Source organism: Heteronotia binoei, chromosome 8 (assembly GCF_032191835.1).
Source record: "Heteronotia binoei isolate CCM8104 ecotype False Entrance Well chromosome 8, APGP_CSIRO_Hbin_v1, whole genome shotgun sequence".
Taxonomy (NCBI): domain Eukaryota; kingdom Metazoa; phylum Chordata; class Lepidosauria; order Squamata; family Gekkonidae; genus Heteronotia; species Heteronotia binoei.
In genome coordinates, this window is record NC_083230.1 from 89,610,173 (window position 1) to 89,625,322 (window position 15,150).

The window sequence follows — 15,150 nt, forward strand, 5'->3', positions numbered from 1 at the left end:
TCTCACATATGAGTTTTTCCTTGCAATTGTATATGTAAGCATGAAGTAACATGGAGAAAGAAAGACCATTCACATTGTGAAATAGCCTCTAAGGTATATTTTCATAAGGAGTTTGTTAGTAGGAGGAGTATGGGAGGCTCAAGATGCAAATGCTTAGGTTTTTACGGAAACACTTTGTTGTCTGTTAGTGCAATCCTAAATAGAATTACATCCTTCTAAGCTCACTGACTTCAATGGACTTAGAGGGATGTAACTCTGTTCTGGACTGTGCTGTTCATTCTGCATGGGTAGATATCTTTGTACGCACCTTCATTTGTTTGACAGTATATCGCATTGTTCCAAATGGCCCATCCTTCATAAGCTTCTTGCCCACTACTTTGGCTCGGATAACTGTAATAAAGGAAGAAGGCTCTGTGAGTAACAATTGACACTGAATTAATACCATTTTGACCAACCAGCCTTTAGTCCAATCAGATTTGGCATAATAGGCAATATATTTCAACAAAACCCACCTGAGGAATGCCATAAACTACATGGGGGTAGTACTGTCCAATGCATACTTGCATTTTTGCTATACATATCAATAAATACTGGGATTTTAATTGTTCATAGATAAGTACTCCATGTACAGTTTTTTTGCAGTGATTGCTTGTCTTATCTTGCAAACCTAGAAAAGCCCTCAGGGAAACTTTCCACTTCACTCTGTGACTATACCATACTGCCAGTAAGTGGATATACTCAGATTGGCTCACCCAACATGCCATGAATGACTTGAGTCATCAGGTTTCCTTGATTCCTCTGTCAACAGGCCTTGCCTGCCAAGCAAACTTTTACAAGTTCTACTCACAGTCCAGTGAGAGGCAGATTCACCCTGCTGACCAGAGTGTAGGAAAACTTTTTATTGCTTGAAAAGAGAAAGGAAACCTTTATATAAAAAATAAGACATGAGCCAGTCTTCATGCTGTAGGCCACCACCTATGGATTAGCATTTTTACTGAAAAAATTTTTTAATTGCAAATACCACCCAATTTAAATTTAAATTAGATTATTTATTTATTATGTTTTGTATCCTGCCCTACCCCGCGAGCAGGCTCGGGGCAGTTCACATCACATCATCAAAGACAATTTAAAGCATCAATAATCAACATCAAATAGATAATCCAAATTCCTAGCCAACAGTTTGACAATTAGCACCATTCAGCGTACACTAGCCCCATGCTAGAAGGGCAATGGATCAGGATGGATTAAGTTGAGTGCCATAGTGTGAAAATGCCTTGGGTGGTCGAAGCAGGGGAGGCTGAGAATGTCCAACATCCACTGCCTCAACCAAAGGCCTAATGGAACAGCTCCATTTTACAGGCCCTGCAGAATTGCAACAAATCCTGCAATGCCATGATGATCTCAATTTGGGAGCATGTTCCACCATCATTAAAGGCAAGAACAGTCTTTAATCATTTCTCCCTTCATGCCACAGTTGTCTCAAGATTGTCCTATCAATTGCTTACTAAATTGCAGTGACCCAGATTTTAATTTTAATTTTTAAAAACCCAAACTGTTTACCCAAAGGGAGCAGGGAATGTAGTCAGAATTAACTTTGGCTAGAATGTAGGCCTGTGACCTTTTCCTGAATAATGAAATAATGCTGAAGTTTATTTACAAAAAGAAATCTTCGCCTCACTGCTTAGGGCTTATGTAAGGCCCGTGTGTCACTCAATATCACAAAACATATCTCAGTTGTATACTGACTATGGACATCATACAAAGCCTAAAAAGGTGTGTGCTTTCATATTTAATTTAGTGTCATCTCTCAACTGGATAACCTTTTGCTTTGTGGTATTTAAAGTTGCTGAGGGGGAAAGATCTAATGTCTCCTTTCAGGATTGGCTTATTCTTTTCAACTTCAGGAATGAATTTACTGTAATACCCAGACAGTTCAGTGTAGACCATCACAATGATCTGTGTGGTATAATGATGAAAGTACTAGACAAAGACCAGGGAAACCACTACAAAAATATCTACTTAAACCATTGATTTGACCATGTGACCTTGGGTCAGTCACAGTCTCTCAGCTTAGCTGACACTTTACAAGGGAACTGTGAAGACCAAATGGAGAAGAGAACCATGTATACTACCCTGAGCTTCTTTGCATGTGGGAGGTGAAAAATAACATAAGAGAAGCCATGTTGGGTCAGGCCAGTGGCCCATTTAGTTGACCAACACTCTGTGTCACAAAGTGGCCCAAATCCAGGTGCTATCAGGAGGTTCACCAGTGAGGTCAGAACTCCAGAAACCCTTCCTCTGTTGCTCTTCAAGCACCAGAATATAAAGCATCACTGCCCCACACATAGTGTTCCATCTGTATGTTATAGCTAATAGCCACTCAGGGACTTCTGCTGCATATGCTTATCCAATCCCCTCTTGAAGCTGTCTATGCTTATGGCTGCCACCACTGCCTCCAGCTGTGAATTCCATACTCATTGGATGCAGAAGTACTTCCTTTTATCTGTTCTAAACCTACTTCTCATTAATTTCATTGAGTATCCATAAGTTCTTGTATTATGTGAGAGAAAAGTACTTCTTTCTCTACCTTCTCTATCCCATGCCTAATTTTGTAAACCTCTGTCATGTCACCCCATGTTGTTTCTCCAGGCTAAAGAGCTCTAATCTCTTTAACCTTTCTTCAAAAGGAAGGTGTTCCATCCCCTGAATCACTTTAGTTGCTCTTGTGTGAACTTTTTCCAGTGTTAGAATATCTTTTTTTTGATGACTAGAAGTGTGGTGACTAGAACTATACACAATATTCCAAATGAGACCACATCACAGATTTATACCAAGGACAATATGATACTGGCAGATTTGTTTTCAATCCCCTTCCTAATAATCCCCATCATAGTATTTGCCTTTTTTTATTGCAGTCACACACTGAGTTGACATCTTCAGTGAGTTTTCTACCACAATTCCAAGATCTCTCTCATGGTCAGTTACCGCTATCAACGTATATTAATGATTAGGATTTTTGGCTCCAATGTGCATCACTTTGCACTTGCCTGTGTTGAACCTCATTAGCCACATTAATGCTCACTCACACAGCCTAGACAGATCCCTTTGAAGCACCTCACAGTCCTTCTTGGTTCACCACCCTGAACAACTTAGTTTCATCTGCAAACTTAGCACCTTCACTGCTTACCCCCAACTCCAAATCATTAATGAACAAGTTAAAGGCACCGGACCTAGTACCAAACCCTGGGTTACCCACTCCTTACCACCTTCCACTGTGAGAACTATCCATTTATACTCACTCTCTATTTCTTGTTAATTAATCAGTTTGTAATCCACAAAAGGACGTGTCCTCTGCTGAGTTTACTTAGTTTTTGATAAACAACACCTACTGGGTCATCCTTGTGCAAATGCGATATGTAGAACTTTTGCAGTGTGCTCCTGGCTACCTTGTGTAATAGCAGAAAAGATTTGTGCCTATTCACTTAAACCTACAACAGGTTTTGCTCTTTCTGTAGTTGAGCAACAAGGAGATTATATGAATGAATTCCATCTCCATTGGTACTTACTGCATGATATGCCATGCTGTCTCTTTGAGCACTACAGTCCTAGAGTACTTCCCCCAGTACTACAGTCCCCAAAGGTGACATGCACAATGTATTCACACATGGGAGACACATTGTGTACACACCAAAGCAGGGTATGACCTACTCAGGAATGGCTGCTGGCTACCATTATGCTACATATCCCAACACCATTTGGCTGCAAGTCCAACGCATGTCTGATGATGCAACAGCCTTGTACCTATCTAGCCTTGTGCCAGCATTCAATCCAGGCAGCATAGGCACAGAATTGTCCAACTGCCGCTACTGTTGGAACTGGTTAATTCTCTCACTTTAGGCAATGATGTCCAAAATACTGCATGGAGACCTATTTTTGTTTGCAGTTTGATGAGTTAGCTAGATGTTTTGGAAAACTGGTGTAGTGTATCAGTAACAACATGCGACCAGGCGCGGGGGCAACTGGGCTGTCCCAGACGCCCCAGCGCCGGGCGCGGAATCCCCCGCCAATCAACAGCTGTGGCGGGAAGTTCAACCGGTCAGGATTGGCCTGACCGGCCCAGTAGGCTGTACCGGGAATTGTATATAAGTGGGACCCGGCCCGCGTGTTCTCTTTCTTGCAACGTGCTCCTAATAAACTATGTTGCCCTACTCTCGTCTCCGCATCGAGTACGTTACACTGGCGACGAGGATGGGATTCTAGCCTCATCGGCTACGAAGGAGACCAAGGGCACCACCCGGCCACGACCGCCGCTGCAGCCACCATGGCCAGCCAGGGCGGAAACACCGGTCACGTCGAGCCGTTCGACCCCGCGAATCCAGAGGCCTGGGAATCCTACCTGGAACGGGTCGAATGCTACCTGAGGGCCAACAAGGTCACGGAGGGCAGCATGAAGAGGGACGTTCTCCTGAGCGTCTGCGGGGCGGCCACGTTCGAGATCGCCAAGGGTCTCTCAGCCCCCGCCCGCCTCACGGAGAAGTCCTTTGCCGAGGTCAGCAGACTCCTCACCGGCCACTTCTTACCTCAGCCTTCACGGGTGGCCCACCGGTTCCTGTTCCACAGAAGGGACCAGGCAGCCGGAGAATCGGCTGCCAACTACTTGGCGGCCCTCCGCAGGATCGCCGGGAACTGCAACTTCCCCCAGCTGGAAGACACCCTGGCCGATCGCTTCACGTGGGGCCTCCGTGACGAGAGGCTGCAGCAGAAGCTCTTCGCCAAAGAAGAACTCACCCTCCAGAGCGCCTTCAACGAAGCAGTGGCGTTCGAGAGGACCGCGAGGACCTTCTCCAAGGCTCGGGCAGACACCGTCCACCGCGAGGAGCTGGACCACGACCGCCCAGAGGAAGAAGAAGCCTACCAGCTGCGCCACCCAGCCGGGCCACACAGCCGTGCAGCCCAACGCCCCCGAGCGCCCGAACGACCCCCAGCGACGGAGAGGGTCCCCGCCACCAAGTGCACCAGCTGCGGCGACCCCCACGACAGGAGGGACTGCCAGTACCGGACCTGGGACTGCCGGAGCTGCGGGAAGACCGGCCACATCGCACGGGCCTGCCGGGCCAAGCCCAACCGGCGGAAGCCGACCACGCATCACGAGTCGGCGGAGTTCCACTCCACAGACTCCACGTCCCTTCAGGTACTGAACTTGCCCCTCGCCACCCCCGACAAAATTAAAATGGCGGTCCTCATAGAAGGGAACCCCTGCCAAATGAAGGTGGACTCGGGTTCCTCCATCTCCATCATAGCGGAGGAAACCCTGAGGAAACTGTGCCCCCGCCAACGGCTGCAACTGAGGCCGGCGGACTTCATACTCCGGGTCTTCCAGAAGAATCCGGTGCAAATCGTGGGGTGGGCGCGGGTGCAAGTCGAGCGAGGGCCCTTCTATGGCCCGCTGGACATCCTGGTGGTAAAGCGCCAGCTTACCACCCTGCTTGGACTGGCGTGGTTCAAACCCTTGGGGATCCGCTTGGAGGGGGTGGGGCAAACCCTAACGCCCAGAGGGTTCGGGAAATATGCCGAGAGTTCCCGGACGTGTTCGATGGGTCCCTAGGGAGCTACAAGGGGCCAGCCATTTCCCTACCACTAGACCCCACAGTCAGGCCGATTAGGCTCAAGGCGAGGAGGGTACTGTTGGCCTTGAAGCCTAAAATAGAGGCAGAGCTAGACCGCCTCACGGCCCAAGGTGTCCTCGAGCCGGTGGACTACGCCACCTGGGAAACCCCCATCGTAACCCCCATCAAGCCAAACGGGGAGGTGCGGATCTGTGCCGATTATAAATGCACCATTAATAAGGCACTACAGGACAACCCCTATCCAGTGCCGGTGGTGAGCCACGTCCTGGCCGCCCTAGCGGGATCTAAGATATTTGGGAAGCTAGACCTGGCACAGGCCTACCAGCAGCTCCCAGTAGACAACAAGACGGCGGAGGCCCAAATGATCGTGACGCACAGGGGGGCCTTCCGGGTGAAGAGGCTACAGTTTGGGGTTAGCGTCGCTCCGGGGATTTTCCAGAGCATAATGGACACTCTCCTTAAAGGGATCCCAGGAGTCCAGCCGTTCTTCGATGACGTTTTAGTCGCCGCCCCGGACCCCGAAGAATTCGGCAACCGCCTTCGAGAGGTGCTCCGCCGGTTCCAGGCAGTGGGGCTCAAGGTTAAGAGGGAGAAATGCTTGCTGGGGGTCCCACGGGTGGAGTTCCTGGGGTTCGCCGTAGACGCGGCGGGAATCCACCCAACGGAAGAAGAGACCCGAGCCATCGTGCAAGCCCCGGCCCCCACGTGTAAAGCGGAGCTACAAAGCTTCTTGGGGGTGCTCAACTTTTACCATTCATTCCTCCCCCACAAGGCAGCCCTGGCAGAGCCCCTTCACCGGCTGCTGGACAAAAAAGCCCCTTGGGTTTGGGGCAAACGACAGGCCGCCGCGTTTCAGGCGGTCAAGGACGTCCTGGTGTCCAATGCCGTGCTCCACCATTTTGACGAGGCCCTCCCCGTCATCCTGGCCTGCGATGCGTCGCCTTATGGGGTGGGAGCAGTCCTGGGGCACCAGCTTCCGGATGGGAGGGAGGCACTGGTCGCTTACTACTCCCGCACACTCACTCCAGCCGAGCGCAACTACACGCAGATAGATAAGGAGGCCCTGGCAATCGTGGTGGGGGTCCGCAAGTTCCATGAGTATCTATACGGGAGAAGGTTCACCATTGCCACGGACCACAAGCCCCTCTTAGGTCTACTGGCCCCGGACCGACAAACCCCCCAAATACTCTCACAGTGCGTGTTGAGGTGGAACCAATTCCTCAACTCATACACATACACACTGGTTCACCGGGCCGGCAAGGCTATGGGTCACGCGGATGCGCTCAGCCGCTTGCCGCTTCCTGAAACGGGTCCAGACCCCGCCCCCGCACACCAGGTCATGCTGATGGAGAGCCTCCCGGAGCAGCCCCTCCACGCAGCGGAGGTAGCCAAGGCCACACAGAAACACAAGACACTGGCACGGGTGCTCGACTGGGTGGTGAGGGGCTGGCCAGAAGGGAACATGGGGGAAGAATTCAAGCCATATAAGACCAGGCGGGAGGAACTAGCAGCCCACAAAGGGTGCCTATTATGGGGAAGCAGGGTGGTGGTCCCGCCCCCGCTGCAGAAGCGGGTCCTGGAATCCCTACACGAGACCCATCCCGGCATAGTCCGAATGAAGGCGTTAGCCAGGAGCTACATCTGGTGGCCAGGGATGGACGGGGAGATTGAGACCTGGGTTCGGAGGTGCCAGACATGCCTGGAAACGCGGCCCGAGCCTCCCAGCGCCCCCGCGACACGGTGGGAGTCTACCAGGAAGCCATGGTCGAGGCTCCACCTCGACTTCGCGGGGCCATTCCAGGGGCAGATCTTCATGATAATCGTGGACGCCTACACCAAATGGCTGGAGGTCATTCCCGTAGGGTCCACCTCATCAGCCGCTGCAATCAAGGCGCTGCGCAGGGTCTTATGTACACACGGTATCCCGGACACCATAGTCTCCGATAACGGGACCGCGTTCACCTCAGCCGACTTCCAGGCGTTCTTCCAGCGATATCTGATTAGGCACATAAGGTCGGCTCCCTTCCACCCGGCCACCAACGGCCAGGCAGAGCGGATGGTCTGCACAACAAAGGAAGCCCTGAGCCGAATTGTACAGGGCGACTGGGACGACAAGTTGGCCGCGTTCCTCTTCGATAATAGGATCACACCCAACCCGGTCACAGGGGTTAGTCCGGCAGAGCTCCTCATGGGGCGCAAGCTCATAACCCGACTGGACAGACTGCATCCCGACCGGGCTTCAGACATCCGCGAGAGCCCCGAGGTCCGGGACGCAGTCAGGGGTTTCTTTGCGGGCGACCCGGTTTACGCCCGGAACTACGCAAAGGGGCCCGATTGGGTGGCGGGCCGAGTGCTACGGGTGACCGGGTCCCGCCACTACGACATATCAACCGAGGGGGGCCAGGTACTACGACGGCACATAGACCAGTTGCGGCGCCGCACGCTACCGGAGGAGCCGGCGGACACAGAAGAGGCAAGATCCGGGGAGGAGCCATCCAGGGGCCGACCTGAGGACGGGGCCCCAACACCCATAACGCCGGCGCAGGAGGCACCGGAACCGACAGAGCCCGAAGGATCCGCAGAACCAGTCCCGCCGCCTCCGTCCGCACCAGGGCCCACCGAAGCACCAGCCACGGTAGCCGCGCCTCCCCGACAGGACCTCCCTAGACGGTCCACCCGGGAGCGCCGTCCTCCCGCGTATCTGCAAGACTATGTTCATTAACCAGGGGGGGAGGGGTGTAGTGTATCAGTAACAACATGCGACTAGGCGCGGGGGCAACTGGGCTGTCCCAGACGCCCCAGCGCCGGGCGCGGAATCCCCCGCCAATCAACAGCTGTGGCGGGAAGTTCAACCGGTCAGGATTGGCCTGACCGGCCCAGTAGGCTGTACCGGGAATTGTATATAAGTGGGACCCGGCCCGCGTGTTCTCTCTCTTGCAACGTGCTCCTAATAAACTATGTTGCCCTACTCTCGTCTCTGCATCGAGTACGTTACAACTGGTCTAATCTACTAGAAACCCAAATTTTAGTACAATTTCTCTTTGATGGAATTCTGGGACAACCTTAGATTCCGCCTCCACTAGTTTTTTTATACCCCATCCAATAAAAATGTCCCACTTAAAAGTCATGTAATTCCTATTGATTTTGATGAGATCTGAATAGAGTGTGGGTCAGTTCAGAATGTGATTATGGGTTTAAAGAAATTTCTCAGTAGATAGTACATATTTGCTTGCAGAATGTTAATGTCAACAGGCTGATTCTGACATTTACACAAAACTTGAAGTGTGTGTGTTGAGATGAGCCAGGAATACTCATGCTAGAAACATGGCTGATAGACATTTTTCCTACTGATGAACAAAATTAGTCTCTCCTAGATCTATCAGGATATTTTCAGAACTAGCATCTCCCCACAAAAATGCTAGGTATAGTATAAAAAGGAGTTCCTGTATTGTTAAAACTGCATAAAGAACACTTTGACAGCTCTGGCTACTTACATTACAGTAGCAGAAGTTGTGCTTGTTTCCCTTCTAGGTCTTCCTAGAATGCATAGTAATCTGTCACACAATTACATACACTGTTTAAAGTATCCAGTATTGGAGGGGGGGGGGGACGACAGAATATGAGAGTACACAAATAAGTTTAGTAAAGTTTTTTTTAGGTCACTGATTATTTGAGTGGCTCTCTATTTTTAAATATTTGTATCCCGCTGTTGTGTCTTGCATTTCAGTCCCGAAATAACTACACAGCGGATGCTAGGGGGGTGAACAGTGGAAGTCCACTGGTCCCCGGATGTAGCTCCGCAAATATGCTCCGCCAATTAAGATCTGTGGCGGGAAGTTTAACTGGCCAGGATTGGACCTGGCCAGACTGAGGGTTGTTCCGGGGTATGTATATAAGTGGGCCCCGGCCATCGTGGCTGTGTTTTGTGATGTACTCGCTAATAAAGCATGTTGCCTTCAACACATCTCGTCACGCAGTACATTACAGTGGCGACGAAGGTGGGATCCTAGCCAGGTAACTCCCCAAGCGGGACTTCGCTGATCTGGCCATAGACGAGGAAGGCACGAATTCAGAAGCACCCGCCGCCATGGCTAACCCAAGTGGGGCGACGGGCCACCTGGCAGAGTTCGACCCCGCCAACCCTGATAGGTGGGAGACCTACACGGAGCGGGTCGACTGCTACCTACGAGTGAACATTATTATGGACGACAGCCGTAAGAGAGATGTGCTCCTGAGTGTCTGCAGGGAGGCCACATTTGAGATCGCAAAGGGTCTCTCGGTAACATACAAGGAGATAGTCAGACTCCTGACTGGGCACTTCTTGCCCCAGCCTTCCATCATCGCCTGCCGATTCCTCTTCCACAAGAGGGATCAAGGGGCAGGAAAGACAGTTGCCGTCTACCTGGCCACCCTCCGCCAAATCGCAGGGAACTGCAGCTTCGGCAAGCTGGATGAAGCCCTGAGGGATCGCTTCGTCTGGGGCCTCCGAGATGAAAGACAGCAAATCAAATCAAATCAAATCAAATTTTATTCTTATATCCCGCCCTCCCCCACCAGAAGGCGGGCTCAGGGCAGCAAAAGCTCTTCGCAAAGGAAGAGCTCACCCTCCAACTCGCCTTCAACGAAGCCACCGCATTCGAGAGAGCAACCAAAGCTTACAACAACCCGCGAGCGGAAGCCGTCCACCAGGAGGAGATGGCACAGGGCAACCCAGAGGAGGAGGAGGCAAACCAGCTACGTCGCCAACCAGGAATGGGGCCGAGAGCGCCCACGTGACCAGGAGCGACAGAGAGACCAGCCAACACCAAGTGTGTGAGCTGTGGGGATCCACACGAGCGCCGAGACTGCCCCTACCACAACGTGGACTGCAGGAACTGCGGAAGAGTGGGCCACATAGCGCGGGCTTGCCACGCCAAGGCCACCCGCAGACACCAGTCCACCAACCACGACTTGACCGATGCCTGCTCGACCACATCGACTAGCCTGCAGGTAATGAACTTGCCCCTCACCACCCCAGATAAGGTCAGGGTGTCGGGTCCTTATCGAGGGCGCTCCATGCCTAATGGAGCTGGACTCGGGCTCCTCCATCTCCATAATTTCGGAGAAGTCTCTAAGAAAACTTTGTCCCTGTGGCCGGCCACGGCTGCGACCGGCGGACTTCATACTGTGGGACTTCCAAAAAACCCTGTACAGATTTTGGGTTGGGCCACTGTAAGGGTAGAGTTTAAGAACTTTAAGGGCAAGCTGGACATTCTCGTGGTCAAATGCCAGCTCACCACATTACTGGGGCTGGCCTGTTTTCAGCCACTGGTTATTCAAATAGTGAGGGTGCAGCAGATGCGAACGCAAAATTTCGAGCACGTGTGCCGGGAATTCCCGGAAGTGTTTGATGGGTCCCTGGGGTGCTACAAGGGGCCTCCCATCACCTTACCCCTCAATCCCCACGTGAGACCGATAAGGCTGAAGGCCAGGCGAGTTCCGTTCACTCTTAAACCAAAAATAGAAGTGGAGCTGGACCACCTCATGGCCCAGGGAGTGCTAGAACCGGTATCCTATGCTGCATGGGAAACACCCATAGACACTCCAGTGAAGCCGAATGGAGATGTGCACATATGCACTGATTACAAGTGCACAATAAATAAGGCACTTCAGGACAACCCATACCCCATTCCGGTGGTCAGCCATGTACTGGCAGCCCTAGCGGGCTCTAAGGTTTTTGGGAAACTGGACTTGGCCCAGGTGTACCAACAACTCCTGGTGGACAGCAGAAGCCCAGACCATTGTGACACAGGGGAGATTTTCAGGTGCGGCGGTTGCAATTTGGGGTTAGTGTGAAAACGCTATGGGATTGCCTTAAATTGGCTGTGACTTGATGGCAGAAAACAAGTAACTTGTATCCCAGACCTAAAACTTGATAGTGTTAGACAGAGCTGCTTAGGATACCTTGTGGCTCACTAGGGCAATTGTAGCCATGTTGTTCTCTGAACCAACTTAGGGGGTTCAGAGAATTTTCAAAGGAAAGAGCATACCTGATCAGATATACAATTTCATCTTTTAAAAACACCTTCCAGGTGGATACTTACAGTACCTGACAAAACCTACTATCATTTCTGCTGAATTTTCTACCAGTAACTGTGTCTTAACGAAACACAAGTGCTCTGAAAGATTATTTCATTAGCACAACTGCATACTAAATTGGAGGGGGGGCGCAAGTGAGCCTTGAGCATTCTCCTTAACCTCATCCTTTTCTCTGGTGTCCTATCACAATCTCACTATTACCGATGAGAAATTTTATCCCACCCAAGTGGACACCAAAATAGAGGCATATTTTTAAACCACAGCCACTTTGAAGTGCTGCCTATGAAAACATTACATGAAGAATATTTCTGAATACTTTAGGGTTTGGGGTCAAGTCATTTTGTGGGATTAGAGCAGCTGGCACAGTCTCACACAATTCGCAATTATTTATGTAATATTCCATTAGATAGGCTTATAAGTCTCTGATTAGATAAGCATGGTGGCTGAGCTGTGGTCCAAAAATAACGCAACAGCCTTTTTAAAAATCTGATTTCCATTGAAGTATAGATGAAATTATTAACATTAAAAATATGCATTTTCCAGATGCTTGCGCATGTCTGAAAGGAAACAATTTATTTTGGGTTGGGAATTAATAGTTTTCCAAAATCTTTTTTGGATTGACTGTCTGGGGCAGCTCCCCTGAGAGCTATAATACACGGGTGCCAAAAGGATTGAAGCACATGCATATCTTTGTAATCCATCTTGCAAATTTAAAACAGTGGATAAATATAGTGATTAGGAAAATTACACCTGATAGCTTATCCCTCACATCTGATCTTTTTACAGAGGGTGTCACATGAGCACCGAAAATGTGCTTGGTTCTTATCTATGTGCACGCATTACTACAGGCAAGCAGACACGAAAGCTCCACCTGCCTGGAGTTTCACATTATAGAAACTCAAATGTGTTATTTCAATTTTTATCTTGATTTATAGACTAAAGCTGCCCATAAGGGTTTGGGTACTCCCAATTTCATGGAGACACGAGTCCCTATTCATGAAAGTCTTGCAATCCCAAGAAAATGAGAAAGCAAAGCCAGAAACCTCTATATGGCCAAACAGCTGCTACCCTTTAGTGTCACCATTTGACAGCCACCTGTAGGCAACAGCTTAAGGAGCAGCTGTTGTATTTTTTTTCTTAATGACTACTGCAGTTGCAAAGGGGTGCCAGTCCCAGCAGTAACTGCAGAATTTTATGTATTTAATTTACATCTATATCACCTTTCTACAAACAAACACACTCACATATATATAGAGAGATGTATTAATTCTTAAGCAGGTCTACACAGAATCCTGCTAAAGTCTGTTCAGTAGAGCTTAGATAGGCAGAAGTGTTCTTGGGATTGCTCTGATAGACACTGTAACCATCCTTGATTGCACCTTTTTCTCTGGAACAGCTCCCAAGCCTTTACCAGTTGTGTGTCAGGATTCTGCTTTTCCTAATAAGGAGTCAGCATGACAAGAGAAGTGTTTAAAAGGTAGTCCCCTGTGCAAGCACCAGTAGTTTCCAACTCTGGGGTGACATCGCATCACGACGTTTTCATGGCAGACTTTTTACGGGGTGGTTTGCCATTGCCTTTCCCAGTCATCTACACTCCCCGCCCCCCAGCAAACTGGGTTCTCATTTTACCAACCTCGGAAAGATGGAAGGCTGAGTCAACCTTGAGCCGGCTACTTGAACCCAGCTTCCGCTGGGATCGAACTCAAGTCATGAGCAAAGAGTTTGACTGCAGTACTGCAACTTTACCACTCTGTGCCACAGGGCTCTCTTAAAGAAGTGTTACCTACGAGTTTTATACCTCTTATGCAGGCACAAATGAAAGGTACAAATTCTGTACCAGAAAAAATGGCTACATGTTAAAGTTCCTCAATCACTTCTCCTCAATTCTGAGAAGGAAAACCATGTAGGAGAACATGATGTAAGGCCCACCTGAAACAGAAGTCAATGTGATGCTCCCATCTTTGCTAGGCCACTTTCCTCCACTTCCCATTGGACAATTGCTCTTTAGAGTTGCTATAATTTGCCATCTGATTTCCGTAGACTGCAGCTCAGAATACATAGTGTTAGATCCAGCTATGTTATTTACTCAGCCTAACTCAATTCCCGCTCTCATTTCCCAAGGCTTTTGGGTATGCAGATCCCATGATTTACACCATAGTCTTTTGGGAGTCAAAAGGTACCTCTTCTTCCTCATGCACCTACAGAGAAGCTGGTTGGACCCAACCTATACAATGGACTTGTATATAGGACTTTACTGTTAATAAATGATAATCGTATTACCGTTCATACCTTAACTCTCTAATTATACCTAAACCTTTCCCTATAGTAACAGAGCATTTCATCAACACTCGTATAGAACCAACAGATTACAAAGCAAGTATAGAGCTCTGAAGTATTAAATCCTGGAAGACATTTTAATATTGGACTTCAAATCAGCCCAGCACGAGAGGGAGATGCTAGGTTAAGACACTGTTTTACACAGGGCTTTTTTTGTAGCAGGAACTCCTTTGCATATTAGGCCACAAACCCCTGATCTAGCCAATCCTCCAGGAGCTTACAGGGCTCTTAATACAGGGCCTACTGCAAGCTCCAGGAGGACTGGCTATATCAGGGGTGTGTGGCCTAATATGCAAAGAAGTTCCTGCTACAGAAAAAGCCCTAGTTTTACAATTGGTATGAAGTTACCTTATTCCTTTACTGCAGAACACAACAACTTCACCATGTTTACTGATTTTCAGAAGCCAAGGCTTAAATTTTAAACATGAGGAAATTGGCCCAAGGACACTGTGTAGAACAGGTTCCATAATTTGTGCTTGGGAAGAAAGAGCAGAGAGAAAATCCAAGGCAAAATTCTTCAAGAGAGAAGCAGAATGATGTGCAGAGGCTATTAGCTTCATTTGCACAGCTGGGGAGGTGGATGGATTTGTCAAGTGACAAGGATTCTTTTGTTCAAAGTTGAATAGATAATGGCTTTAACTGTCAGTAAGATGAACAGCCTGGTCCTGTACATGTTGTGTACTGGCAAGGGGAAGCATGGAAGCCAGCTGTGCCCCTTCGGCCAAAGAGGTGTAAAACATCCACAGTTGACTGAACTGCTCAGACTGTACTGTTCCTAAAGTCAGCCTAAGAGAAGCTTATGATTGGACAGTCATTTTGGAAATTCTTAAGATGTCTTCAGTAAAGTCAGAAACTATTTAAAAACTCCAATCTTTCAGAAGGGTCCATGACACTGTTGAAAAAAAATTATTTCCATTAAATAGTCATGTTTATACATCTTGCTTGTAATATGTACATGTATCTGATTCATTCAAATGCCTTCCCATACTGCCCATCTGAAATTCTTGGATATCCTGATGTGCATGCAGGAAATTACAGTGTGGGCCTAAACAGAGTTACGTCCTTCTAAAGTTCACTGAAATAAAGGGGCTTAAGGCTTGCACTTTTA

General features: G+C 49.1%; 2 protein-coding genes across 3 annotated transcripts in view; one reads left to right on the plus strand and one right to left on the minus strand.

Moving 5' to 3' along the window:
* SYN3 (synapsin III) overlaps window positions 1–15,150 on the plus strand; it is a 288,932-nt gene that overhangs the window by 93,326 nt on the left and 180,456 nt on the right. The window lies entirely within an intron of this gene.
* TIMP3 (TIMP metallopeptidase inhibitor 3) overlaps window positions 1–15,150 on the minus strand; it is a 61,247-nt gene that overhangs the window by 9,495 nt on the left and 36,602 nt on the right. Inside the window, exon 2 of the mRNA XM_060245550.1 lies at window positions 308–390. Coding sequence (XP_060101533.1) covers window positions 308–390 — 83 coding nt within the window. The remainder of the gene's footprint in view (window positions 1–307; window positions 391–15,150) is intronic.